The sequence below is a fragment of the Pogona vitticeps genome, chromosome 1 (assembly GCF_051106095.1).
Source record: "Pogona vitticeps strain Pit_001003342236 chromosome 1, PviZW2.1, whole genome shotgun sequence".
Taxonomy (NCBI): domain Eukaryota; kingdom Metazoa; phylum Chordata; class Lepidosauria; order Squamata; family Agamidae; genus Pogona; species Pogona vitticeps.
Window position 1 is genome coordinate 74,610,631 of NC_135783.1, and position 26,308 is coordinate 74,636,938.

At 42.5% G+C, this 26,308-nt stretch overlaps 1 protein-coding gene across 1 annotated transcript in view; it reads left to right on the plus strand.

The window, feature by feature from the left end:
• KATNA1 (katanin catalytic subunit A1) overlaps window positions 1–26,308 on the plus strand; it is a 450,967-nt gene that overhangs the window by 421,779 nt on the left and 2,880 nt on the right. Inside the window, exons 2-9 of the mRNA XM_020808245.3 lie at window positions 5,392–5,463; window positions 14,283–14,456; window positions 17,273–17,430; window positions 17,820–18,003; window positions 20,241–20,362; window positions 22,788–22,893; window positions 23,365–23,523; window positions 25,155–25,281. Of these exons, the coding sequence (XP_020663904.1) occupies window positions 14,286–14,456; window positions 17,273–17,430; window positions 17,820–18,003; window positions 20,241–20,362; window positions 22,788–22,893; window positions 23,365–23,523; window positions 25,155–25,281 (1,027 nt within the window). The 5' untranslated portion in view covers window positions 5,392–5,463; window positions 14,283–14,285. The remainder of the gene's footprint in view (window positions 1–5,391; window positions 5,464–14,282; window positions 14,457–17,272; window positions 17,431–17,819; window positions 18,004–20,240; window positions 20,363–22,787; window positions 22,894–23,364; window positions 23,524–25,154; window positions 25,282–26,308) is intronic.

The following is a 26,308-nucleotide window of genomic DNA, read 5'->3' on the forward strand; positions in this document are numbered from 1 at the left end:
CTCCCCATTTGTACTCTGCAAGGAGCTGTCCATGGAGTGCTCATGATGATGAAGATGAGGCTTGCCAGGAAATGGCTAGGCTCCCCTGAATCTCCAGGCCAGACAAACAAATATGAGGAGCAGTGGTGGAAGGGAAGGAGCGAGTCTCGTTTATTGTTATGGGGTGGCCATAGTGTTTGGGTACCAAACTCCAAACCTCTCCAAATGTCACCAGGGCTCACTGCCTGTCCAACACGACACATAATGTACTTGCTTAGGAGCTCAGAGAGGAAACCCACAATGTCTAGCTCACTCCCTCACACATGCATGGAGAAATATTATGTTCCCAATTCCTGTGACATCACAAAGACCCACCTCAGGCATTGGGCCCCAGATATAATGGGGAGATGGCGAAGATTATCCCGTGACAGCCCCTGACAAACAAGACAACACTTCAAAACCATTCCAGAAAAATTATTTTATTGGTTTTGGAAAAGAGGCTAAACGGGCTGTCTCTGTGGGAACACGTGCCATAAATCGCCAGAGAGAAATACTTACCCGTCCTCTGATCCTGGATTTTGGCACTCCCCACTGCTGGTGCAGTGGTCCAGTGGAAGGGTGCAATGATGACTGACGATCACCCTACATCACTTATTCCACTCATAGTCATGATCTAATTTGCATGAGCCTATGAGAGGATTGGAGCGGCGTAGTCCGCTGATATATGAAGGTTCGGCAGGAGGATTTGGAGTCAGATAGAAATGGAGACAATCCAATGAGATCCAGATAGAGATAAAGGCTGGTTAGTCAGATAGAGAAGGAACAATTACTAATAGAGATAAACCTGGTTAAGATAGAGAAGGTGGTAATTATATGGCAAGAGAAAAGTATGTACAGTGGGGTCTTGACTTAAGAACGGCTTAAGTTAAGAACATTTTGACTTAAGAACCACTCTCATAGGAAAATATTGACTTGACTTACATACTTAGATTTGAGTTAAGAACTAAAAAAAACCACGTGGGAGGCAGGGAAAGTGCCAAATTTGAACTTTCAGTTAACTGTTGGCCAGTGAAAAGGGTGCCTGTCTGCTTCCTCACTCCTCCCAGCGTTCAGAGAGTGGATTGGGAGTCTTCAGACTGCCTGGTACTGCCTGGACTGTATTTTCCCTGTCTTCCCTGAACCTTTCTTGACCTAAGAAAAAAAGAAACAAAATATCCCCCTCTAGTGGTCAAAGGCAGAATAGCAGCTTCCCATTAGTTTCTATGGACGGAAAAGAGCAGATACGGATCAAATGGTTTTCAATGCATTCCTATGGGAAATGCAGATTTGACCTGAGAACTTTTTGACTTGAGAACCACCTTCCAATATGGATTAAGTTCTCAAGTCAAGACCCCACTGTATTGAGAGACCTGTTAATGATTTACTTGTGTACAATGTTCATCTGAAGAACTTCTGTGATTATTAAATTAACTTCACTTCAATAAATAAGTTCAGTTTGCTTTCACAAGACATGTTTTGACAAACTTCATTTATATTGTGGATTGAGGTAATCCACCGGGGGCAATAAGAGGAAAACATGGCTGGAACCTTTGTGAAGGCACAACACATAGGTGCCACAAAGGCTGAATGCCACAGCGACCATGACCGGTCTAGCCCAATGGGAGATTAGAGGACCAGTAAGTATTTTATTTTTAGGGACGTGGTGGCGCTGTGGGCTAAACCGCAAAAGCCTGTGCTGTAGGGTCAGAAGACCAGCAGTCATAAGATCGAATCCATGTGACGGAGTGAGCTCCTGTCGCTTTGTCCCAGCTCCTCGCCAACCTAGCAGCTCGAAAGCATGCAAATGCGAGTAGATAAATAGGTACCACCTCGGTGGGAAGGTAAAACAGCGTTCCCTAGTCACGCTGGTCACGTGGCAATGGAAACTGTCTTCAGACAAGCGCTGGCTCTACGTCTTGAAAACGGGATGAGCACCGCCACTAGAGTCAGACATGACTGGACTAAAAATGTCAAGGGGAACCTTTACCTTTAAGTATTTATTTGTTAATACCACCCATAGGGAAAAACAAAACAAAACAAGCATTTAAGCCCTTGCAGTGCAGGAGCAGTTGTTTTTTCTAAACTAAAACCTCAGCATTCGGATTTTAATTGCAGTATTGGCACTTTTATAAATAAGCTGATTTTGTGTTGCAGTTTGGGCACTCGGGATCAAAAAGGTTCCCCATCACCGGTTTAGGGCTTTACAGCCCTGGGCAATCAATCCGGGGCCTGTGAATGCGAACGACTGCTCCCCCCCCCCCCAGAGATGAATGCAAGCAAGCAGCAGGAGGGAAAGGCTTCAGTTAATGAGGGGATTGACGGGTTCATCAAGCTTCTTTAAATGTACAGTATGTAGAAAATAGAGGGTGGGTGGGTAGGTGGATGTGTGTGTGTGAGAGAGAGAGAGAGAGAGAAGAGAAAGAGACTAACTCAAAACTATGAAAAAAGGAACAGGCAAGCAAAACAGAAGGCTTGAATTAAGGCGGGAAAAATGGTGGCTTTTAAAGATGCTATCGAGGTTTGTCATCGCTTTCCTCCCAAGAAGCAGGGGTCTTTGAATTTCGTGGCTGCTGTCACCATCTGCAGTGATCACTGAGCCCAAGAAAGTCAAATCTGTCACTGTCCCCATATCTTCCCCTTCTATTTGCCAGGAGGTGATCGGACCAGTGGCCATGATCTTAGGTTTTTTTATGTTGAGCTTCGGACCATTTTTTGCACTCTCCTCTTTCACCCTCATTAAGTAGTTCTTTAATTTCTCCTCACTTTCTGCCATCAGAGTGGCCTCATCTGCATATTGGAGGTTATTTCTTCTGGCAATCTTAATTCTGGTTTGGGATTCCTCCAGTGCAGCCTTTCGCATGATGTACAGTGGGGTCTCTACTTAAGAACTTAATCCGTATTGGAAGGTGGTTCTCAAGTTGAAAAGTTCTTATGTTGAATCTGCATTTCCCATAGGAATGCATTGAAAACCATTTAATCCGTATCTGCTCTTTTCCGTCCATAGAAACTACAGTGGAACCTCTACTTAAGAACTTAATCCATTTTGGAATGGTGTTCTTAAGTTGAAACGTTCTTAAGTTGAAGCAAAATTTCCCATAGGAATGGACTGAAAACCAATTAATCCGTTCTGGCTGTTTTTTTGTTATGTAGAGGTGTGTTCGTACATTGAAGAATTAGTTCCCATAGGAACTAATGCAAAGCTGGTTAATAAGTACTCTACCACTAGGGGGAGAATTTTTTTTTAACCTAAGATGACCTAAGGTTAAAAAAAGAACAGGAAAGGTTTTTTTTCCTGTTCTTATCTTGGATTTCTGTTCTCAAGTAGAAGCAAAATTTAGCAAATGGAGCTGTTCTTAAGTTGGATTGTTCTTAAGTAGAGACGTTCTTAAGTAGAGACCCCACTGTATTCTGCATATAAGTTAAATAAGCAAGGACACAATATACAACCTTGTCGTACTGCTTCCCCAATTTTGAACCAATCAGTTGTTCCATATCCAGTTCTGACTGTTGCTTCCTGTCCCACATATAGATTTCTCATGAGATAAATAAGGTGATCAGGCAGACCCATTTCTTTAAGGGCTTGCCATAGTTTGCTGTGGTCCACACAGTCAAAGGCTTTTGCATAGTCAATGAAGCAGAAGTAAATGTTTTTCTGGAACTCTGGCTTTCTCCCTAATCCAGCGCATGTTAGCAATTTGATCTCGAGTTCCTCTGCCCCTTCGGAATCCAACTTGTACTTCTGTGAATTCTCGGTCCACATACTGCTGAAGCCTACCTTGTAGGATTTTGAGCATAACCTTGCTAGTGTGAAATGAGTGTGATTGTACAGTAGTTGGAGCATTCTTTGGCACTGCCCTTCTTTGGGATTGGAATGTAGACTAATCTTTTCCAATCTTCTGGCCACTGCTGAGTTTTCCATTGATGAAAAAAAAAAAATAGCGCACTGGTCCTTTGATATTGGGCTGTGGCACCAGGGTGGGTGACATGACCTTTAGCCTGGTTTGTTCCTTTTTGCACACCACACATAGAATGATTAAAGTGGTAGGGAAAGCGCCCCCCCCCGTGTTGGCTGTCTCTAGCAAGCACATCATTGCTAGCACCACTCTGCGAGCTACCAAAATTGTAATGCAACTTACTAGGCACATTGGACACCTTACTACTCCCTATACCACCCCATGGCTGGTGTGCAATGTGTTCCAGCAAAAATAGTGAACATCTTTATTAAACTTGGTGCATTCTGCTAGTTCAGTACATAGCCTGGCAGCCATTGATACTGATGATATATCCTGCTAGTTCGGTACACAGCCTGTGTAGATCCAGCAATATTTTGAATTCAAATAATGTATGGTTTCCTTCCTTTCAAATCAAGGGGGTAATGTTGACGCATATACATTTTTGGGCGGTAAAAGGTAAAAAAGTTCCCTGACCCCTGGTTTAAGCCTTTCAACAGATAGACCCGCTTCAGATCTCCAACAAGAAAGCCTGGGCATCGTTGACTAAAGCATTGCACGGGCATGCTGTTGTTCAAACAGCAATCTGCTGTTGTTCTTTTCGCTCTAAGCTTTAAAGAGATAAATGGTCCAACACCTAGTTTCCATCGAATCGCCTCGTGGGTTATTGACACTACTGTATTTCGTCGTCTCACGACAACCTGCCCGTAGCAGACCATGCTCGGAGCCCTCCTGATCGGAAAACTGCGAGAGCGCTTCGGAGGAAGGCCCCATGTATACACGGCCGTACGATCTTATTTTTAGCCTGTGGAGGGAGCAACAGAGGTAGAAAGCTGGAACTTTCGCCTGGAGCCATGGGGCTGAGTTTAATTCCCCATCTAAGCAGGAAAGAGGCGGTTTAGAAGAACTTCCTTCACGGTTTGCTCCGATGCCGCCGGATCAGCCACACATACAAACTGACATGCCAGCCGGCGAAGAAAACTGGATGCGATTGGCTTCCCCGATAAGATGGCGGCAGAGTCTCCTCTTTGCTTTTTATTCTGTGGCTTAAGAAGTGTCCCGAGGGGTCTTTCAAGAAAATGGAGGGCACCTCCTCCCGGCCCTATTCACTTTAACGAGACCTGTCCGCCTCTCCCCACCTCGTAAATAGATGGAAAATTCAAAGGCCTAGCTCTGAGGAGGAAGGATCGCGCCAACTGCTTCTGGAATTCGCGGAGGGGGAGAGAAGCCAGCGGTAGCGCAGTGACCTCGCCCCAAAGTGACGCAACTGAGAGCTGATTGGAGGGCCGTGGCAAACACCGCGAGAGGGAGGGAACGTCACGCCGGCGCGGGGACGTCCTGGGCGGGGCTAAGGGGGGCAGGTGTTTGCGTGCTCGCGCCCGAGCCTCCGCGCGGAGAAGGCGGGAGGGAGGGAGGGAGGGAGGGGGGGTGAGCCGAGATGAGAGGGCCCGCGTCCCTCCCGCCGCCGTTACCGAGCTGAACGCGCCGAAGCTGCGTGAGTGTTCCCGTCCCCTCGCCACTCTTTGTAGAGCCGTGTGCTGTTTCAAGGAAAAGGAGGGGAGGGTGTCGTGGCGCCCCTCTTCCCCGCCAGCCTGGGGGGGGGGGAAACTGCTCCAGTCTCCCCCGTGCCTCTTCCTGTCCCGAGGCAGAGGCAGAAGCGGCGGCGGCTGAGGGGGGGGCGTGGAGTTGGCGGGAGGGCTTTGAAATGGGGCTTCTCCGGGCAGGATGCGCTCTCGTGGTCGCTCGCTCGCCCTCTGGCGCCGTGAAAGGAGACCGGATCTCTTTCTCGACCCCCTTTCTCCGCCACCCGGTTTCGTGGGGGGGGGGGGGCCTCCGCTCCGCTTCTTTGTCTCTCCTTCCAGCCTCCTTTTTTTTGCCTTCCTCTTGTCAACAACGGCTCCCGGGTATCCCGCGGCCAAGTAGAGAGCAGCTGGCCAAATACACGTGTATTCCTTTCGGGTTACAGATCATAAGGGGAAAACGTACCACTTAGGGGGATTGCTCTCCAGAGTAAATAACACGTGGTCGCAGGAAATGACACGTTTTCCCGGAGGTAAAATTGCATCTCTTAAGTTCTAATGGGACCTTTTCTGTTGATCGTTAAGGTGAATATTTTGAGGGTGTTGCAAGAATAAATAACTTTTGGGAGCCAGTAGTAAGGCACGAAACTCCCCCTTTGCAGCATCTGGACTGTGGTTGTTTTGTTTGATGTAAGCTGGTGTAAAACAGCCCCCCCGGGGGTCTGCTTCTGCCCCGAGACTGGATAAAATATTGATGGTTCTGCTGGCAAATGAATTAGACAGTGGCAAAGTTTTAAGTTTCGTTGTTGCCTTTTATTATTTGTTTTACTTGTTCTTGTTTCTAGCTGAAATGTGGCTTGTGTAGGAATAAAGGAAACAAAGTGAGCCAGTTTCTTTGGGGAATCTGGGCTGCAGTTCCTACCATCCTTAGCCAATGGTATTCAGTGTTAAGGATAAAGCACGGGGGGAATTGAACTCTGAGGACCTGACTGAAGGATCCTGTATATGTTAAACACCTGGGTTTGTAATGAATTCAGACTAAAAATAAACCCAAGTACGGCTGTTTTGTATGTGCTCAACAGAGTATTAGTGATTCAGATAATAACAACCTCAGAACTGCAGAGCTGGGAGGGACTCTATGGATCATCAAGTCCAGCCTCCTTTGCATCTGAAAAGTAGACTCTGGCCTATGAAAATTCACAGAAGAGTCTAGTATTTATCACAGGCACTTTATTGGAAAGAGGTAATATCTCTTTCATTTTTGTAATATTTCTCTTATAGGGAAAATTCATTAAGTTTACTAGGCATATTCCACAGTCATTGCACTTTTCGTTGCAGCATTAGAAAACAACACTGTAAATGTTGCTTCATGTTTAAATTTTATATAAAACTTTATTTGTACATTGCGGAAAACTGTCCGAAACATTTTGAAAGGAAGGGGAAACAGGAAGACAGGAGGGCCTGGCGTGCTCTGGTCCATGGGGTCACGAAGAGTCGGACACGACTTAATGACTAAACAACAAAGGACCTTTTACGTCAATGGAACTTACAGAGGAGTTGACTCACCAAATTTCCACTGATTTAGTAGGCCTGTTTTAGTGTAATTTACTGCACTAAGCAGCAGGATTTCAGCTAATTACTGAATAATAATAATTGTGTACTGTTAAATCAATTCTGACTGTGGTGACCCTTATTAAGGTTCTCTAGGTACAGAGTACTAAGAAGTGGTTTACCCTTCTTCTGGGGGCATCCTGGGGCTGTGCAGCTTGCCCAAGGTCACACGAGCTAGCTCTTCTGGAATGCACAGTGGGAAATGGAACTCCCAACCTCTGGCTCCGCACCCAGATACGTAACTCACTGAGCTGTCCCAGCAGAAAATATATTTAATACAGTTGTTGAAATTACACCATGTACAATCAAACAGGAGTTAAACAGAAACATCAAGGTTCCTGGTAAGGTGCGTGGCTGCGTGAGCATGCAGTCCTCCATCCACAATGAGTATTTCCAGCCCCTTGGGTTCTCGTTGCACACATGCAGGAGGCATAGTTGCACATGTGGGGGTGGAGTCACATGGGGTGGAGCCCCACCCAACAGGACTGAAAATTAGAGGGAACATTGACAAATATTATATAAGAAGAGTGACAGGATTCCAGATAAGCTCTTGTTTTGAAATTCTTTAATTAGAACTGCAAAATATATTTCCTGAAATTTTACATTTCAAATTCAATTTAAAGAATTTGCATTTGTTTGGTTGTTCATTTATTCCGTTTTTTCCCTGCCCATCTAGATTCAGGAATCTACTCTGGGCAGCTTACAAAGTACTGTATAAAGATAAAAACAGTATTCGAGTAACATTCATTGTTAAGAACAATAAAAATTAATAAAACAGGATCAAGATGGGAAAAGGAAGCTATCTAATGGGAGGGGGGAAAGCTGGCCAGAAGAACCAAGTCTTCAACTTGTTTTTAAAAATTCCCAGCGAGGGTGACAGTCAGATCTCCGGGGGTAAGGTGTTCCAAAGATGAGGGGCCACTGCCGAGAAGTCCTGGTTTCTTGTTCTCTCCTTCCGGGCCTCTCTCATGGTTAAGCCCCTCAGCTGCGGGGTCTGGCTTGATCAAGTGACATGAGTGAATTCTGTCAATTACATTTCTTTTAATTGACAGAATTCATGCACATAAAAATAAGTGGGTAGACTTTGATCAGTTGTTAGAAGGCAGTGGGTAAATAAATTGTAAGGAAGCTGAACGGACTTACAGATTAAGATTGTGTGTTGTCCCAGACATCTGTAATGGCTTGTTAGGACATATCCACCTGTTGAATTAGGTAATTGTTTTCCCAGAAGGAAATTTTAAGAATCTATCAAGAAGCTCTAACATTGATGAATCATTCCTCTGTTGAACCATATGGTCATGCTTTGTAAAGGAAATGATTAGATACTCACCTGTCTGTATTTTCTTACCTGTCATGGTAAGATTGAGAACAAGGGGTGGGGGGTTATTTCAGATCTAGATATACGGTAATACTATTTTTAGAAGGGTAAGGTTCTTAATGAACATTCAAGGAATGTTTTTTATTTGAAACTTAAAACTAGAGCTTTTGAAGTTTAACATTGCATTTCTTCTATATGTATAGTAGGCTCTCAGTTGTTTCTAGATATTACAAAATGGACTGAACCTTCAGTTGTTACAGTCAAAAGATACCACCTTTTTTTGAGAATGTTTCATTTATTAGTTGAGTATATTTTTGAATGGTTGGTTTGAATAAAAACTAACTAAAGGTAAAGTTCATTCAGCCCATTACTAGAAATACAGTACATTATACAACCTCAAGGTTGCTGTTCACAAATAAGGCTTCTGTCAGTACTCCTGTCAAAATTATAAGTAGTCTTAGAAACAGTAACAAAGTCAAGAAGGATATTTTTGCATAGAGTCAGACAGTTTCAGGATTTCTACACCCTCACATAGATGTTTGGGTCAAGTAAGGATGGTTTTTATACCTGATACACCTGTTTGCTGTTAGGAACTGATGACTAAACTAGTTTGAAATTACAAGTCTGGCAAGATGATGAGAACAATTAAGCGAGTAGTGGCAAGTCAGAAGTTGATTTACATTTTAAGATTCCAGTGTTTAAAAGAATTTCATAATTCTGTATTTAGTGAATAAGGAGAGTGCAAGTACCTAATTACTGTATATCCTGATAATTAATAGACTATCAGAAAAGAAGGTGAGTAGGTGGTTGGAAAGGTGAGGCTTCTCTGCATTGGAAGAGTTCCTTCATAAGATAGTCAAACTAAAGCTTTCTTCAGTGTCTGGAAACTGTTGTATGCTGTTTCACTAACATTGTTTAAGTGGACTGTTTTTCTCCAGCATGGTTAGAAAGTGTTGCAGAGAGGTTTGAGAAAACATTTAGTTGTTGTGAGCCTCCTTGGGATATAAATAAAGATAAAACAGTGTATGTCTTCTTTAAAAATTTTCTAACACAATGGCTGAAATCTTGTTGATTACATAGTTGCAACTGGAATAGGCCCATTTAATCAATGGAACTTATGGAAGAGTTGGCTCATCAGGTCCCCACTGATTCAGTGAGCCTAATCTGCTTGTGACTTACTCTATTAAACAACAGGATTTTAGCCAGTGACTGGAATCCCTTTTTTGAACAATCAGTCCTGAAATTGGTTGATAACTCATCAAGAAAAGTTCTTATCCTGTGTATCTGAAAGAAGTTGTACCTGTCCCTCATCATCTCCCAGGTACAGTGGTGCCTCGGCTTATGTACGTTCCTACTTACGAACAGCTCCGGCTGCAAAATTTTGCTTCGACTTGCAACTGGAGCTTCGAGTTACAAGTGAAAAGGGGGGGGGAGATTAAAATGTACTAACTGTTGGTGGCGAAGAAGCTGCTTCTTTGTAGCTCTTTCGCTCCAATGGTTAGGGAAGGGGAGGCGGCAGTGGGGGCATCCTCAGTGCTCCTCACCGCCCTCCACTGGACTGATGCCACCACTGCTGATGGGTCCCAGTCCTTGGCCTCGGCACGGGGGCTGAGGGGGTCCAGATCCTGGCTATCAGAGGAAGGGTCCTCCCGTGCTGCCACCACCTCCTTCCTGGCTTGGCAGGGGCACGATCAGCCCCGCGGGGGCAGCTCCCCTTCTCCGCTGGTGGGCGACTCCTGAGCAGCAGGTGGTTTGCCCGTTGGTGGTGCCCAACGCCACCTCCAGCTCTGGCACCGGGGTGCTTGCCGGGGTGACTGTTGGGCCTCAGCGCTTCTCGGCACGGGGGCGGAGGGGCCCCCGATCCCAGCACCGCCGCCAAAGGAAACTGTGTGGCCGGGCGAGTGCCGCTGCCACCCGACAGTCTCCTACGGGGACGGTGTGTGGGGTGCCGGCGGCCTGGAGGCTGAGCCTGGCCCGGGCCGCCTGTCATCAGCCTCTATCTGCCGTAGCTCGGGCAGCTCGATTAGAGTGAGTGCCATCAGAGGAGGCTTGGGACTGCCTGGTAAGCTAAAGTGCTGCTTTTTGCTTTTTAAAATCTGTTCTGGGTGGGTTTTAATTTTTTTTTTATTTTATTTTTTGGCCAGAACAGATTAATCACGTTCCCATGCATTCCCATGGGAATGCATGCTTTGACTTAACGACTGTTTCAAGTTACGTCCATCTTCTGGAATGGATTATGGTCGTAAGTCGATGCACCACTATATTAAGAAAATGCCTATAGCTTATTTCCATAACGACTACTGCCTGTGAGCTGACACACTGTGCTTCCCATGATTACATTTTACTGATGGGTTCTCTTGCCCCTTTCAGTACCTCTCTCCCATTCTACAAGGAATGAAAGGGGCTTGCATTTTTTTAAATATATGTTTGTCATTTATCTCTTATCATTCAAAAACATTTGTAATCTGTTCTATCAGTAGGAGAAGGCTGGTTTTGAAAACAGTTACATGCCGCCCCACCCTGTACTAGTTACAGCCAGTTGTGCCAGTATGTTTACAGCTTTTATTAACTTAAATTCCACAACTAGTAGTATTTCAACTAGTTTAAACATGTCTCCTGGGACGTAGTGTGTAAACAGCAGTTTAAAGTTCCAAATAATGAGACAAATAATGAAACAATCCCATTGTTTCAAAAAGGTTCATCAGACACAGAGCTGTGAGTTGCGGCTACTCTTGTGAATTACAATCTCATATTTATCAAAGCAGAAAGGAGAAGGTCAGTGTGCAGTGCTGCCATTAAATGGATATGCTACAGAAATACTAATAATGATCTTGCATATATATTTTTAAGTATAGTTATTTATGAAAGCTCTCTTCTATGGATAATGGGATTGTTTTATTTAGGCTGTAAACACAGATACCCATAATATTTGGTATTTGGTAAATGAAACATTAGAATCTCGTAATCTCAAGATTAGATCACTGTAACGCGCTCTACGTGGGGCTGCCTTTGAGGCTGACACGGAAACTTCAGGTGGTGCAGAATGCGGCGGCCAGGCTCCTTACAGGAGTGAGAAAATATCAACACATCTCTCCAACGCTGGCCGCATTGCATTGGCTGCCCATCTGTTTCCGTGTCAACTTCAAAGTTTTAATGCTTACTTATAAGGCCCTAAACGGTTTAGGACCTCGATATTTGGCGGAACGCCTCCTCCCACCAAGGTCTACCCGGATCACCTGCGCGAGTCAGGAGGTGAGGCTGAGGAGCCTGACACCGAGAGAGGCCCAGAAGGAGAAGACACGAAACCAGGCCTTCTCGGCGGTGGCTCCTCACCTCTGGAACAATCTCCCTCCGGCGATTCGCGCGGCCCCCACGCTGGGCACCTTTAAAATCCAATTAAAAACATGGCTGTTTATTCAGGCCTTCCCTCCAGCCAACTCTTGATTTTTTTCTTACTTTTCCTTTTTATTTTTACTGCTGTTCTTGTTTGATTATTATGTATTTGTCTATGTTTTATTATTTGATTTTATATTTGGAAGCCGCCTAGAGTGGTCCGATGAGCCAGATAGGCGGGGTATAAATAAATAAATAAATAAATAAATAAATAGAATACATTTTTTAAAATATAAAAATCTGCATCCAGCAGTTAATCCTAGTTAGAGTATACCCATTGAATCAGTTGCTGAATGGTAAGTCAACCCTTATGTAGCTCTCATTGATTTAATGGATTTATTCTAGCCAGGACTAATAGTTGGATTTAGATAAGAGTTCAGTGAGGATGGGGAGTATTCAAGCACCTATCATTTTTGAGGAGACATAAAGAGCAAACTGTCATATTTTTCCATGTACAAGACCCTACTTTTTCCTAAAATCATTACATAAAAAATTGAGGGGCATCTTTTGCACAGAAGTAAGCTGAGAACACTGAGAGAACAAAATGGCCTGTACCTTGCCTCTGCAAACATGCTTCCTTCAGTCACGAGGCTTAGCTTCCTCCAATCACGAGCTTTATGGAACTGAGGTCAGCTGATGCTGAACAAACCAACTGGAACACATCTTGTTGGAGGTGGAGCCTGTAGGCTCAGATTCAACAGGGACTCTTAATGTGTGAGCATTCTGAGCCCAGAGTCTGAATCTTCAAAGCTAAGTTTTCTTAATTTTGGGGTTAGAAAAGTGGGGAAGCAATCTTATAAACGTGGGTGTGTTATAATTGGAAAAATACAGTAGATCAATTTTACTTTGTTACTGGAGATTTGAGTTGGCTTCAGAAATCATTTATTTATTTATTTATTTACTTCATTTATACCCCGCCTATCTAGTCAGTTATGACCACTCTAGGCAGCTTACAACACACACTTTGTTGGTTGAAATCCTATTGTACAGTTCTATTTGTCTAGTGGGAATGACGTCATTAGCAGAAGCAAATCAGCACTGATTATAGGTTCCCTTTGGTGATTTCAGGGTGCATTGTCACATTGTGTATCAGTTGCATGCATCCTGAAATCACCTTTAATCAGTGGTCATTTGTCACTGCTGAAAAACATTATCCCCACTGTATACTGGGAGTGGCGCAACAAGATTTCAACCATTAGATATGTGAGTCCATCTGCTGTCCATCATAGTTTCTATTACAGATTTGTGTCTGTAAAAGCACTAGTCACTGCCTCACGTGCTTTTAAGTTGTGGCTAAATGCTTGCTTAATAATAAGTTACAGCAGGTACTTTAAGTGACTCACTGTGTATCAGTGTACAACAGAAATGTGCACCAGGGAAAATGTGACAAACATTCTTTGGTAAACCATACAACCTCTGTTAGGAATAAATGTCCTTTGCATCTTTTGGAAGATGTATTGGAGAAACTAGCAGTTTAAATTGCTCTGCTTTATACAGTTATATATATATTGTCAAAAACTTGCTTTACATTTCAGAAAGATAATAGAAAAAGGAACCACATGCTATCAGATCCTCTCTTTGAATGCCCAAGGGTATAAAATTGGAGAGGGTGCAGGCTTGGATATAGGCACTATCTGATAATTGTATGCTGTTATGTGAATTCTGAGTTATGAAAACCCTTTTCAGGGTTTTCTAGCTAGAGGGAACTCAGCAATTGTTTATCATTCTCTTCTTCTGGGGAAATCCTTGAATGCATCTTGCCCAAGGACTTCTGGGATGCCCAGTGGAGAATTTCCAACCTCTGGCTCCACAACTAGATACCTAATTTGCTGAGCTGTCCAGCCAGCAGACACTGTCTGCCGTTGTTGAATTCTGCAGTTACTCACTTAAATAAGATGGGGAAGAAGAAGAAAAAAAGGGGGGGAGAATACTCTAGGCTAGTAGTTCCCAACCTTGGGTCTCCAGATGTTTTTTGAACTGCAACTCCTAGAAATCCTGGCCAGCACCATCTAGTTGTGAAGGCTTCTGGGACTTTTTGGTCCAGGAAGATCTGGGGACCCAAGGTTGGGAACCACTACTGTGGGCTGTTATCTGATGGCATCTGCAGAATATATGCCTCTTCAAGAGCTGAAGTGCAAAGGGATAATGTCAGTTCATTTGGTAAATGTGCTAAAACTTCACTGCATCATAAATCCACCCTGTCTGACAGTTGTTCTGTTTTCAATAAATTTTGTGGAGATATGTCTAGCAGAATGTATTTTGTACTTAAATTTTTTCATGCAGTCTTATAAACTCTTAATATATTATAACATTCAGAATCTCTTTTAAGATTAGCCATGTTTTCTTCCTTTAAAATATGAGGCACCCTTGTTTTTACTTCTTCCACATTTCATAATCTGTTTGACTGGGGTTTTGCATAGCCTGTCAGCTTTCATATCTTGAAGTTTCACCATGTCTTCATTTCCCCTTCAGCTTATGTTGACCATGAGTCTTGTCATGATAAGTGAGAATGTGAAGCTGGCTCGTGAATATGCCTTGCTGGGAAATTATGATTCTGCAATGGTCTACTACCAGGGAGTACTTGACCAAATGACCAAATACCTCTCTTCTGTCAAAGATGCCTATCTCCAGCAGAAATGGCAGCAGGTGAGTGTTCTCATTTCTGATGACTTTCTGACATCCATTTCATCTGTTGATTCCTCAGTTAAATTTTTTTCCTTATTTGTTAACAGACATTAAATATAATGACTGTACATATTATTGAGAGATTCTGTTGATGACTCTGAATTCCTGAAGCATTAAACAACTTAAATTTTTAAGTCTGCATTATGGTACACTTCAATAAGTGCTATCTGTTGTTAGAAAGAAGAATTATCTGATTTGTTCATATGTACACTTCTCCTTGTGCTGCAAGGTCAGAAGACCAGCAGTCGTAAGATCAAATCCATGCGATGGAGTGAGTTCCTGTCGCTTGTTGCAGCTCCTGCCAATCTAGCAGTTGGAAAGCATGTTAAAAATGCGAGTAGATAAATAGGTAACACCATGGTGGGAAGGTAATGGTGTTCCATGTCTAATTGCGCTGGCCACATGAACAAGGAAACTGTCTACAGACAAATGCTGGCTCTACGGCTTGGAGATGGGGATGAGCACTGCACTCTAGAATCAGACACGACTGGACTAAATGTCAAGGGGAACCTTTACCTTACACTTCTCCAGCAACGCTGGGGTTAAGGGCAGTAATTCAGAATTTGTGTATAATTCTCGTGCTCCCCCCAAAAATGTAACTACAGCGTGCATGCACATGTGTGTGTCTATGCATGCACACACATGTTCTCTCTGTTGGAATTCTCTACATACCGTACCATATGTAATGAGCCTTAAAGATTCTTATGACCCTCTGATCTAGAGACTGAATTAGAGATGTTGTGTTTGGGGACAAGTAGACCACTTTGACACCTTCAGTGTTGAACTCCTGGGGTTCTGGGTGATAACAGCACAGTATTCAATATTTATTTATTGGAATATTTAATTATTTATTTATTTAAAAAATCAGTTTATAACCAAAACCATGCTGTTCAGACCTGTGCTATTCAAGGGAGAAGTGTATTATAGTAACGCTAAAAAAGCTTCAAAAATAGGCTTGTGTGCCATGATTCTCAGCCATACTTTATTAAAATGGGTCACCAGCACTTAACCAACAACCAGAAAAATCAGCAGTAGCTGAACATACTCTAAAACAAGCTGGACATGACATTCTATTTTAAAATACTGAAGTACTGGACAACACCAGCATTCATTATGTTAGACTGCACAAGGAAGCCATTGAAAGAGCTTCAACAAAAAAGAAGAAAGTTTAAAACTCAACAAGGCCTGGCTCCCAGCACTGAAAAATACAGCCTGCAAAAGGTCAACAAACTCTACCCAGCGACAAGGACTAGGGATCATTGGACACAAAACACCAGCTAACGACACCTATCAATCACAGTGACAGATAATCTCTCCCCCTTATCACAATAATACATCCACACAAAAAACATACTGATCACCATAATCACCCAATCTCCTGAAAAGGACAAAAGCTGTTCCTACAGCTATAAACAACTATCCAACAAACTGCAACAGAGCAAGGACAGAGTTCCTATTCCTGTCCTCTAAAGATGCCGGCTACAGAGACTGGTGAAACGTCAGGAAGAACAACCTTCAGAACACAGCTCAAAGAGCCGGAAAAACCCACAACAACCATTTAACCAACACTTAATCTAAAACTGGTCTGTCTTAATGAGCTTGTAAATGTCAAAGAAAAGCTTGTGCTGTGTCATGTCAGATGATGGATGTGATGTGTTTTTGAATACCCCTTGTTCGTTTGTTTTTTAAAAATCACAGCTTTATACTCAGAAACTTTCTCCCATACCATATGGCTTCTTACATATATTTCATTATACATTTTTTGCTCATGCATCAGAATTCCTCAGAGTCAGGTTTCAAAGCCACAAAATGAAGCAACCTAGCTGAAATGAAATAAGTCTTACCCTGTCGTATCTCTGACAGGAAACCCACCTGGGTGCCCCTCTAAAAGAAAATTAGATATAAATAGAAGACACAGAGTTTCTTTATACTGTTATTTTTCTCTATAGCTCAGTACAGTATTAGCAACTCTGACCGACAGCTGCACTTCGGGGTTTTAGGTAGATATATTTTCTAACCCTACGTGGAGATTTCTAGTGTTGTCCGGTAATCTCCCATTCAAATACAAATCAGGCTGACCCTACTTAGCTCTGAAATCAGCCGAAATTAGGTGTGCCCAGGGTAGTATGCCAGCTAGCCCAGCTAACCTTGGCAGGCTATCATCAGTCTGAATGATTCTGTTATACATTGTCATTCCTGCTGTGAACTTTGAGTTGCAGAAACCTATTCTGGAATAATTGCACTGAAGAAGAACTAGTCCATGGATTATCTTAAAGTAGTTATTGGAGGAGCAACTTTGTGGCATTCTTGGTGATGGAAGACTGCAGTTCCCGTTATTCCTTATCTCATGTTGTCTGGATCCGAAGAGAGTAGGAGCCCTACGCCTTATGGTCAGGCACAGATTGCCTGCCCTGATGCCATTATGAAGAAACAATTAAGAGTTACTTCTTAATATGCAATGATCCATGCAACTACATCTTTAATTAGTATAGGGTTCCAAACACTAAACATTTTCAATCTGTAAAAAATGTTTGCTTGTAGGTCCCAGTGGTTTAAATGTCAAAAGTATAACAGTACATTTGTTCTCCATGAGAAAGAAAAATCTAGCATAGATTTATTCAGCTTCCTACATTCACTTGAAGTCAACAATTAACACTTTAAGAAGGGCACCAGAACATTTATTCAGCTATATTTTGTTAGTTGAGGAGAGTCGTATTAAGTTGCTGCAAGTCTGTAAATTAACAATATGTCTATTTGTATTTCATGTTTTTAATCAGGTTAGGCAAGAGATAAGTGTAGAAGCTAAGCATGTGAAGGATATCATGAAAACACTCGAAAGCTTTAAACTTGACAGCACTCCTTTGAAAGCTGCACAGCAAGAATTACCAGCTCATGATGGAGAGGTCTGGTCGTTGCCTGTGCCTGCTGAACGTAGGTGAGAGACATTGAAATAGTAAAGTAGATCAGGGAATTCAAATATTACTTTAGAAGGATCTACCAATTGAATATGAGGTCCATATATTGATTTTGGATCTTTAAGTTAGAATGAAGGGCTCTGCAATATTTGGGATGAATATAGCTTGGCAACATGGCAGCCTACATGTAACAGCTGCAGCTTAGTGGTCTGTCTTCAACTATAAATAAATGACAGATTCCATTTTGTTGAAACAAGTTCACGTGTAAAATCTTGTAGAGGAGGCAGTTGTCAAGAGATCTGTATATACTTGTCTACATGCGAGACATTTCTGTATTTTAGGTTTCACAGTAAACATTTGTGTGTGTGCTCAGTTTTTCTTTTTCTTTCTTTCTTTTTTTCTTTATCAGGTCCTCACCAGGGCTCAGGAAACGTCAGTCTGCTCAGTGCAGTGATTGTAAGGTTCAAAATAACCGACCAAGTGCTGCACCCAGAGTCCCTCACCGCCCCTCTTCTCGAAGCACAAACGATAAAGGCAAAGTAGTCCGTAGCCGGGAAAAAAAGGATCCACAAAATAAAGGAAAAGAGGAAAAAGTGAGTTTCACAAATGTAAACCCAATAGGTCACATTTGGCCTGGCACTGCAAACATCCTAGCAGGCAGGTGGTATGAGGCTTTGGAGAAGATTTCTCTGCCAGAAAAGCCTGATGACATAATCTTGTACCACGGCTTCAAATGTAGTTCCTGTCTGTAATAATGAAGTGAAGCCACGTCCTTACAGTATAGAAGAGTTATCCGCTTTTGGCCCTCCAGATGTTTTGAACTTCAACTCCTAGAACCGCGGCCCTTCGGCAGTGTTTGCTAGGGAGTCTAGGAGGTGAAATTCAAAGAATCCAGCATGCCCAATGTTGAGAACCCCTGAAGGAAAGTGAAATAAGTAAAGGCATTGTGTGAATTGGAGCTAAAATCATTCCATGTCTCTTGGAGGTTTCATTCACAGGGAGGGTGCAGGCTGGGTTTTTATGTGACTACAATCAACTGATTTTTTTCCATAGGACAGACAGGTCTTTTTCAGAACTGAAATGAATCTTAATGAAAGGATGATATCCAGTAATTTGCTTGTATGATGGCTCAGCTGGTCATGCTAACTATGTGTCTGTTGTGGAGAAGAGACTAGGATACTGTAGCATTCACCCTGCTCATTAATATTCATGTTGATATTTGCATGCACCAATGGGAGTTGGTGAGGGCGGAGTTAAGGAGGGAGCAGAAAAAGGAGGGAGATTAGAAGAGAAGAGGTAGTTTTGAGCTAGAGTTTGAGTGGGAGTTTTGGAGTTGAGAAAGTTTGGGAAGGCAGTAGAGAATAGGAATGTTGTTTTAGCTGAGAGTTAATAACACTGACTGAACTTTTATTTCTTGTAACAATAAACAATTTCTACTTGGTTTTTAAATGTTACGTTGATTGGATCTCTGTCTTTAATAGTGAATAACATTGATGTAATCAACGGGTGGCAGCTGAACGACACGTGGCTTGTGCCTTTGTTTGGTGAAACAACCAAGGGGGCAAGAGGGAATGTAACAGATACAGTGGTGCCTCATTTAGCGACGTTAATCCGTGCAGGAAAAAACATCGCTAAACAATTTAATCACTAAGCGATTTTTAAAAGCCCATAGGAACACATTAAAACGCGTTTAATGCGTTCCTATGGGCTAAAAACTTACCTGTAAGCGAAAATCCTCCATAGCAGCGGACATTTTGGGTGCCTCTAAAGCGAGGCAAAACAGCGGTCGCCATTTTGTTTTTCCGGCGGCCATTTTGGAACTGCCGATCAGCTGTTTAAAAATGGGCGCTATGCCATGATCACGTCCCCGCGATCATTGCAAAGCGATTTTTACCCATAGGGGCCATCGCTAAGCGATCGCTCTGGCGATGGAAAAAAGTCAATCGCTAAGCGATTTTGCCGTAAAATGGAGCGATCGCTAAGCGAGGCACCACTGTACTTTAAAAAGATTCGTAGAGTCTATGTCAGAAGGCAGGTTATGGCCTGGTTAAGTTGAATAATGAGGACACTCTGGATTCATTTGTTTTAAAATCAGCTAAGAGATTTTATAAGTTCCTCTGCTACTCCTTATTCTTTAAATATATAACAGCATTGTACCACAGTGTAGAAATAGTCCGTACTTAGGGGGGCATTTGTCATGCTTAAAAGTGTCTGTGAGCTGGAACTAATGCAGACTGCCTCCACATAGAATCATAGAAAAGTGAAGTTGGAAGGGGTCTCTAAGGTCATCAAGTTCAACCCTCTGCTCAGGGCAGGAATACAATCAAAACATATCTGCCAGGTGATTATCTAAGTTTTTCTTGAATGGCTCCAGTGTTGAAGCACTCAGCAAGTCCCGAGGTAACTGGTTCGACATAGTGACAGCTGGCCAAAGAACGATCCCTGCTTGCCTTTGATTGTTGCAGTTTTGTTGTGTCCTGCTATTCTTGTTACAGGAAAATATCTAGAATGCTTTGTGTACATTGCAGAAGAATACCATAGTTTTTGGCTATTCTGTGCAATTCCGTATTTGTATCCTGAATAGAAATTACTAGTGGTACTTGCATCCTCACGTGGCTGTAAGCCATGTAAACTATGTGAGCACCCAGGGTCTTCTAAAAGAGCACCTGAGGCTTGAACAGAGAGGTTCTAGGCGTAAGCGTACTCCTAATGTTTGCCTACAGAACTACTTTTTTATTGCAAATGTATGAGTATTAAATTATGCTTGATAATAAAAATAGGGAACATCACAATAACATGTGTTTGATATGCAAATATTATTTTAATACAGAATAAGTCCTCACCTGACATTTCGGAACCTGAGCCAAAAAAATTTGACGGTACTGGGTATGATAAAGACTTGGTAGAAGCTTTGGAAAGAGACATAATTTCCCAAAATCCCAATGTCCGGTGGTGAGTTTAAGAAACTTCTGTTCTTCTAATTTGAGATTCCTTTGTATAAAATCAAGAGACTTTTAGGGGGAACACCTGGCATTTTGGTCACAAGAAAATTTTATCTAGTAAAAGACTGCAGGTCTTAAACTTTTTTCAGTCAGTATACAGAATGACCCTGATGCAGTAATTTAAGATATTTAGCATAGCAGGCCTAGTCTAATGAGATAATTTATCCACTCACATTTTATCCCTGCAAAATTTAGCTGGGTCAAGCAGAAAGCATTTCTAGAGGGGGACTTGACCTGTATCATCACATCATATGAATTATTTATCTATGCTGCATCCAGAAATTGCAGCATAGTCAAAAGTGAAAAAAGACACATAGGTGTCCATGGTCAAAATCCAAATTAGGTTTGGATAATACTTTATTGTTTAATTAAAATGTCCTAAAAAGGCAAGTTTTCAAGTCCTCAGGACCCTTTCTCAACCTGACCCTTTCAGAACTCGAGATGGGTGAAGAAGCAGAATGTTCATGGATCATCCTTGCTAGAAGCTGAGGCTACGAGTTCAAATTCTGTAGCTTCAACATCAAGCAAGGATGATTTATGGACTTTTGGTTCTCACTCATCTCAAGCTCTTCGGTGCCCAGTAATCCATTGCTGAAGAGTCCTAATGACTTCAAGGTTCCTCTTCTTTAAATATTTTAGTGATCCAATAAAAGTTTAACCCAACTCCAATTTTAGAAACATAAACAGTTGCTTTTAAAAAAGGGCATAAAGCAACCATACAAATGCATTCATAATAGTTAATTTTCTACAAAACATGTTTGACTGCTTACTTGGCTACCCACACTTACCTATGTTACATATTCTTAGGACAAAAGTTGCTTGTAGTAGCCGGGAGCAAATACTGTTACAGAAGTTTCCTTGCATGGATACTGAGTGCCTGTTTATGAGATACTCATTTCATTTGCCATGAGCAAAATTTGGTTCAAACATAATTCAGGGATGCTAATTATCTAAATAAAGCCTTCTTTCTTTGGATCTCGAAACCAGCAATGTGGCCTTCTGTTTTTTTTTAACTGGTTCCTGTTTAATACTTAAATATTTTTTCAGTGGAAAAAAATAAGCTTATATATTATATGATGTGTCCAGCACACATCGGTAACTTCACCAGTTTGTTGCAGAAACATCTAGACATGGGCACTTTGTATTCTTTTCCCTGGATTCGTGGCTCAGTCCCATCCCCCAGAATTAGCTGGACCACTTATTGGGGTCCATGCAGTGCTGGGCTCCTTCGCCATTGGGCCAATCCCAGAAGGAGCCTGCCAGCCCATCCCCGCCTCCCTGCCAAGTCAACCACTCCTTGACTGAGCAGTGAGACTCCCCATCCCACCTTTGCGAAGGATTGGGCAACTTATACGAAGTGCCCATGTCTACTTGTGACACTTGTTGAGAGAGTTTCCTGTGCTGAGAGGTGACAAAACTTACAGACATTGTATGGAAGTACTTTGAGTGGCTACTTCCTTTTTTTTCCTGAAGCTGTCTTAGACCTCTGGGTAGTTTGGGCGGCATATAAATTGAATAAATAAATAAAATAAATATAAATTTAATTGTTTAATCAGAAATCCCTTCGCAGTTTTACTTATGCGCACAAAGCATAATGTAAGTTTCTGTGGCTGACTGATAAGGCATCAGGCACATGCCAGTCATACACCCAGATGCAGAAATATTATTCTTAGTTATGTGTAATCTTCCCAGCAGGATTAGGCCCTAGTCTTTACTATGGAAGTACTTCTTTCTTGCTGAACCCTGAGAGTGAGCCCAGCTGTTTGAGGAGATACATTATACTGTTAGGAGACTTCATTTAAAAAAGATTTCGTAGATAGCAAAGCAAAATGTGCTGCTTCTATAGTGCCCCATAACGCTTAAAGCACTCTGGTGGTTTACAATTGAATTATGCAGGCTACACATTCACAACACCCGTCCCCCTGAAAGCTGGGTTTTCAGTTTACCAACCTCGGAAGGATGGACAGCTGAGTCAACTTTGAGCTGGCTCACTGAGCCTGTTGGGATCAAACTCAGGTTATGAGTGGAATCTTGACTGCAGTTTAGCCACTGTGCCATGAGGCTCTTAGAAATGACAAATGTAGTAACTTTCTTTATATTTCCTGTGGTATAAAGGGATTGCGGAAATAGAATGTTGGCCTCTGCCAGTGAAGAGAATTTAAAGGGGAGCGAATTTTATTTTAAATAAATGGGAAATAATTCATAGTAAAGTGAAAAGTTCAATTAGAATTGAAGTGACAGTTTCCATTTGGGACAAATGTTCCTTTTAGGAACTAACTAACATTATTATATGAAAATGATTTGTATATTACATAGTTAGCAGTTGTTTCTGGTAAGTTACAATCTGTTAAATTTTCTTTTTTCTTTTAAATAAGGGATGATATTGCTGACCTAGTGGATGCAAAAAAATTACTCAAAGAAGCGGTAGTCTTACCCATGTGGATGCCAGAATTCTTTAAGGGGATTCGAAGGCCCTGGAAGGTAAAGTCACCGCACGTAGTTCTAAAGCAATAATGTGCCTTGCATATGTCTTCATAATATTTGTTAGTTCTGACTTACGGCTACTTGTTTTCTGGGTAGAGAGTACTCAGAAATGGTTTACCTTCTTTGGGGCTGCCTTGGGACTGTGCAGCTTGCCCATACTGGCTGGTTCTTCTGGGATGCCCAGTTTCTGTCTCTACAGACAGATACCTGACTCACTGTCCTATCCAGCCAGCTTGTTATATGTTTTAGCTGGGTGCATTCTTTAAATGATTTCATGTTAATATAAAACAGAGGGTGAGCTAAATTCTAACTCAAGGCACCCCAAAGTCTACAAAAATGATCAAACAAAACCAGCAAAGGATGCTTCTAGCTTTGAAGAATACAGAGCAAATGTATTCAAGATCCTCAAAATATTTGAAAATAAATAGGAGTCTTTCTCGGTGCTTCTTTCTGAATCTTTTTGAACAGGGTGTCTTGATGGTTGGTCCTCCTGGCACTGGAAAAACACTGCTTGCAAAAGCTGTGGCTACTGAATGCAAGACCACCTTTTTCAACATATCCTCATCAACACTGACCTCAAAATACAGAGGAGAGTCTGAAAAACTTGTTCGCCTGTTATTTGAAATGGTGAATTAATAATCTTTCTAGAATCTTTTAGAGTAATATCCTAAGCTTTAAGTATATAAAAGAGTGTACTAAGCATTATTTCTATAAAAGAATTCAAACAATCATATGTCATCTTGTGAGAATGGCTGTATTTAAGAACTTTACCACTTGTCTAGTGGCTGACGTGTTACAGCCCTGAAGCAAAGTAATCATAAGAGATTTTTTAAAAAAGCAGGTAGGAAGGGACTGACATGCAAAACAAGTTCAACCTCAACACTGTACCAAGTGTAGTACATTGTATTCCCTGGGATTGTATCATATCTGCCATCCAGTAAAGCAGAGAGGCGAACATTAAAATTTGCCAAGGGAAAAGCCTGTCTTATATTTAGGAACAGCTAACCAAATAAGCATTTCGTCTTTGCATGAAAGGCACATCAGCCCCAGTGACTAAGGGAAAAAAGATTTAGCTGGTAACTCCATGGAGCTTCTCCTAATCTATATCAAGTAACTTCCATTTAACTATGGATTTAGCGAGAAGTGCAGGTGCAGATAACAAGGGTCCGGCCTCCTGGGGCCAGACTGACCACCACTGCTGCAAGCTCCACGGAGCCTTCCTGTCGCTCTGTTGCTCATGATGGATTAGCCATTCCTGGAAGAAGGCAGAAGGATGAGGCTTTCTGCCAGGTCGCAGAGTGGCTAATCCATCACGAGCAACGGAGAGATAGGAAGGCACCGCAGAGCCTGTGGCAGCGGCGGAATCGTGAGTGGTTATCTGCACCTGTAGGAGGATATTCATATCCGTGTATGAATATGAATACTCCCATCTCTAGATTTAGCACTTGAATAAATCCATCCCACACATAAAGGCTGAAATCCTATTACCGTATTTGCCGGCGTACAAGATGACTTTTTGGGCCCAAAAAACATGCCTTCAAGTGGGGGGTCGTCTTGTACGCCGGTTGCACTGAATGACGCGGGGCCACGCTGGCCAGGGAGGAAGGCAGGCGGGCAGGCAGGCAGGCAGGCAGGCAGTTGGTCTGGAGGGAAGCACAGCCTGCCATGCCTGAGCAGCCAGAGCCCGCCGCCGAGCTGCCCGCCGCCCCGCGCCACTGAGCCAGCTGTGTGCTCGCTCGCCTGCCACCCGCCCATTTCCCTTTTCCTCTTCCTCCTCCTCCTGCCGCCGCTCACTCAGCCTCTTCCGCTCTTCCTCGCCCTCTTGCTGCCATGCCTGAGCCGCTGCCGGGCTGCCCGCTGCCCCGCGCCGCTGAGCCAGCCGCGCACTCGCTCGCCCACCACCCGCCCATTTCCCCTCTTCCTCCTCCTGTTGGGGGGGTCGTCTTATACGGCCGGTTGCCTTGTGCGCCAGCAAATACAGTATATCGCTCCCAACTGAGCAAATGGGAAGTTGGTATTAGCTGATTAATGATTACAGTTTGTTCTGCAGTTGTCAGGTTTGTTGTTGTTTTGTTGTTGGACCTTCTCTTGGTTTTCAGTGATACTTAACTTATCAAGCACAAGGTGTAGAGTAGATGATTTTAATTTCATTAAAACTTTTATAAATGATGCTTTTTAAATAAAATGTGTTCTTTAGTATAACTTGAACTGCTTTCACTGAATTAAAGCAACGTTCTTTCACTGCTCTGTATTTCCAGGCTCGATTTTATGCACCAACCACAATATTTATAGATGAAATAGACTCAATCTGTAGCCGCAGAGGTACTTCTGAAGAGCATGAAGCCAGTCGCAGAGTGAAAGCAGAATTACTCGTTCAGATGGATGGTAAACAAAAAGAAAACGTGGAAACTGCTTTGAACTCTGAAATCTATACATTTATGTGTTGTATTTCTGCTTTGCTGTCCTTTGAGGAAGCTCAATGACATTTTGGTCTCAATTGTAGACCGAAGATACGGTGATCCTTTAGATCACTGGTTCTTAACCTTGGGTTACTCAGGAGTTTTGGACTGCAATTCCCAGAAACCTTCACCACCAGCTGTCCTGACTGGGGTTTCTGGGAGTTGCAGTTCAAAAGCATCCGAGTAACAAAGGTTAAGAACCACTGCTTTAGATCAGTGGTTCCCAACCTTGCATAACCAAAGTGTTCTGGACTGCAATTCCCAGAAGCCTTCACCACCAGCTGTGCTGGCCAGGGTTTCTGGCAGTCCAAGGATACATGGGTTACCCAAGGGAGGAAACCACTGCTCTAGGCAACCACTAATTCTTGTATATTATTTCAATTTATCTATTTGTGGTTCATCTGTATGTTTTAGTCTTCATAATTTGGGATTCCCCAAAAACCTTTTCACTGATTTCCACTGAACGAGAATGTGGCATGGCAAAGCAGAGTGTGGAATTCATAAATAGAAGGCTGGATAAGCAAAATGGGAGAAAGATGCCATGGCAGGTGAAGGAAGTTGAGTCTTTGGCATGTTATTCACTAACACATGCACACGCACACATACTCAGAATTTTCTCATGTGTTTTGTGTGCAGAATGGGTGACCAGTTGATATTTTTTAAAACTTGCAATTCTTAAAATTCCAAATAAACTGCAGGTTTTATACAGATCCAGTTTTCAGTTCCTCAATCTCAAGAGATGTTTTGGTGTTTTGTTTTCTTGGATTCTGAACATGTATTTTTAAAAGTGCTAGAAAAACTCAAAACTACCAAGACATGAATCTTCAGGTATGTCATTCAACAAAATGCAGCTGTCCAAGAAGCCAAAGGGCTTCTTCATATGTTATGCCTGTCCATAATAGTAAAATTGTGTGTGTGTGTGGATGGGTGGGTGGGTGGGTGGGTGGGTCTTC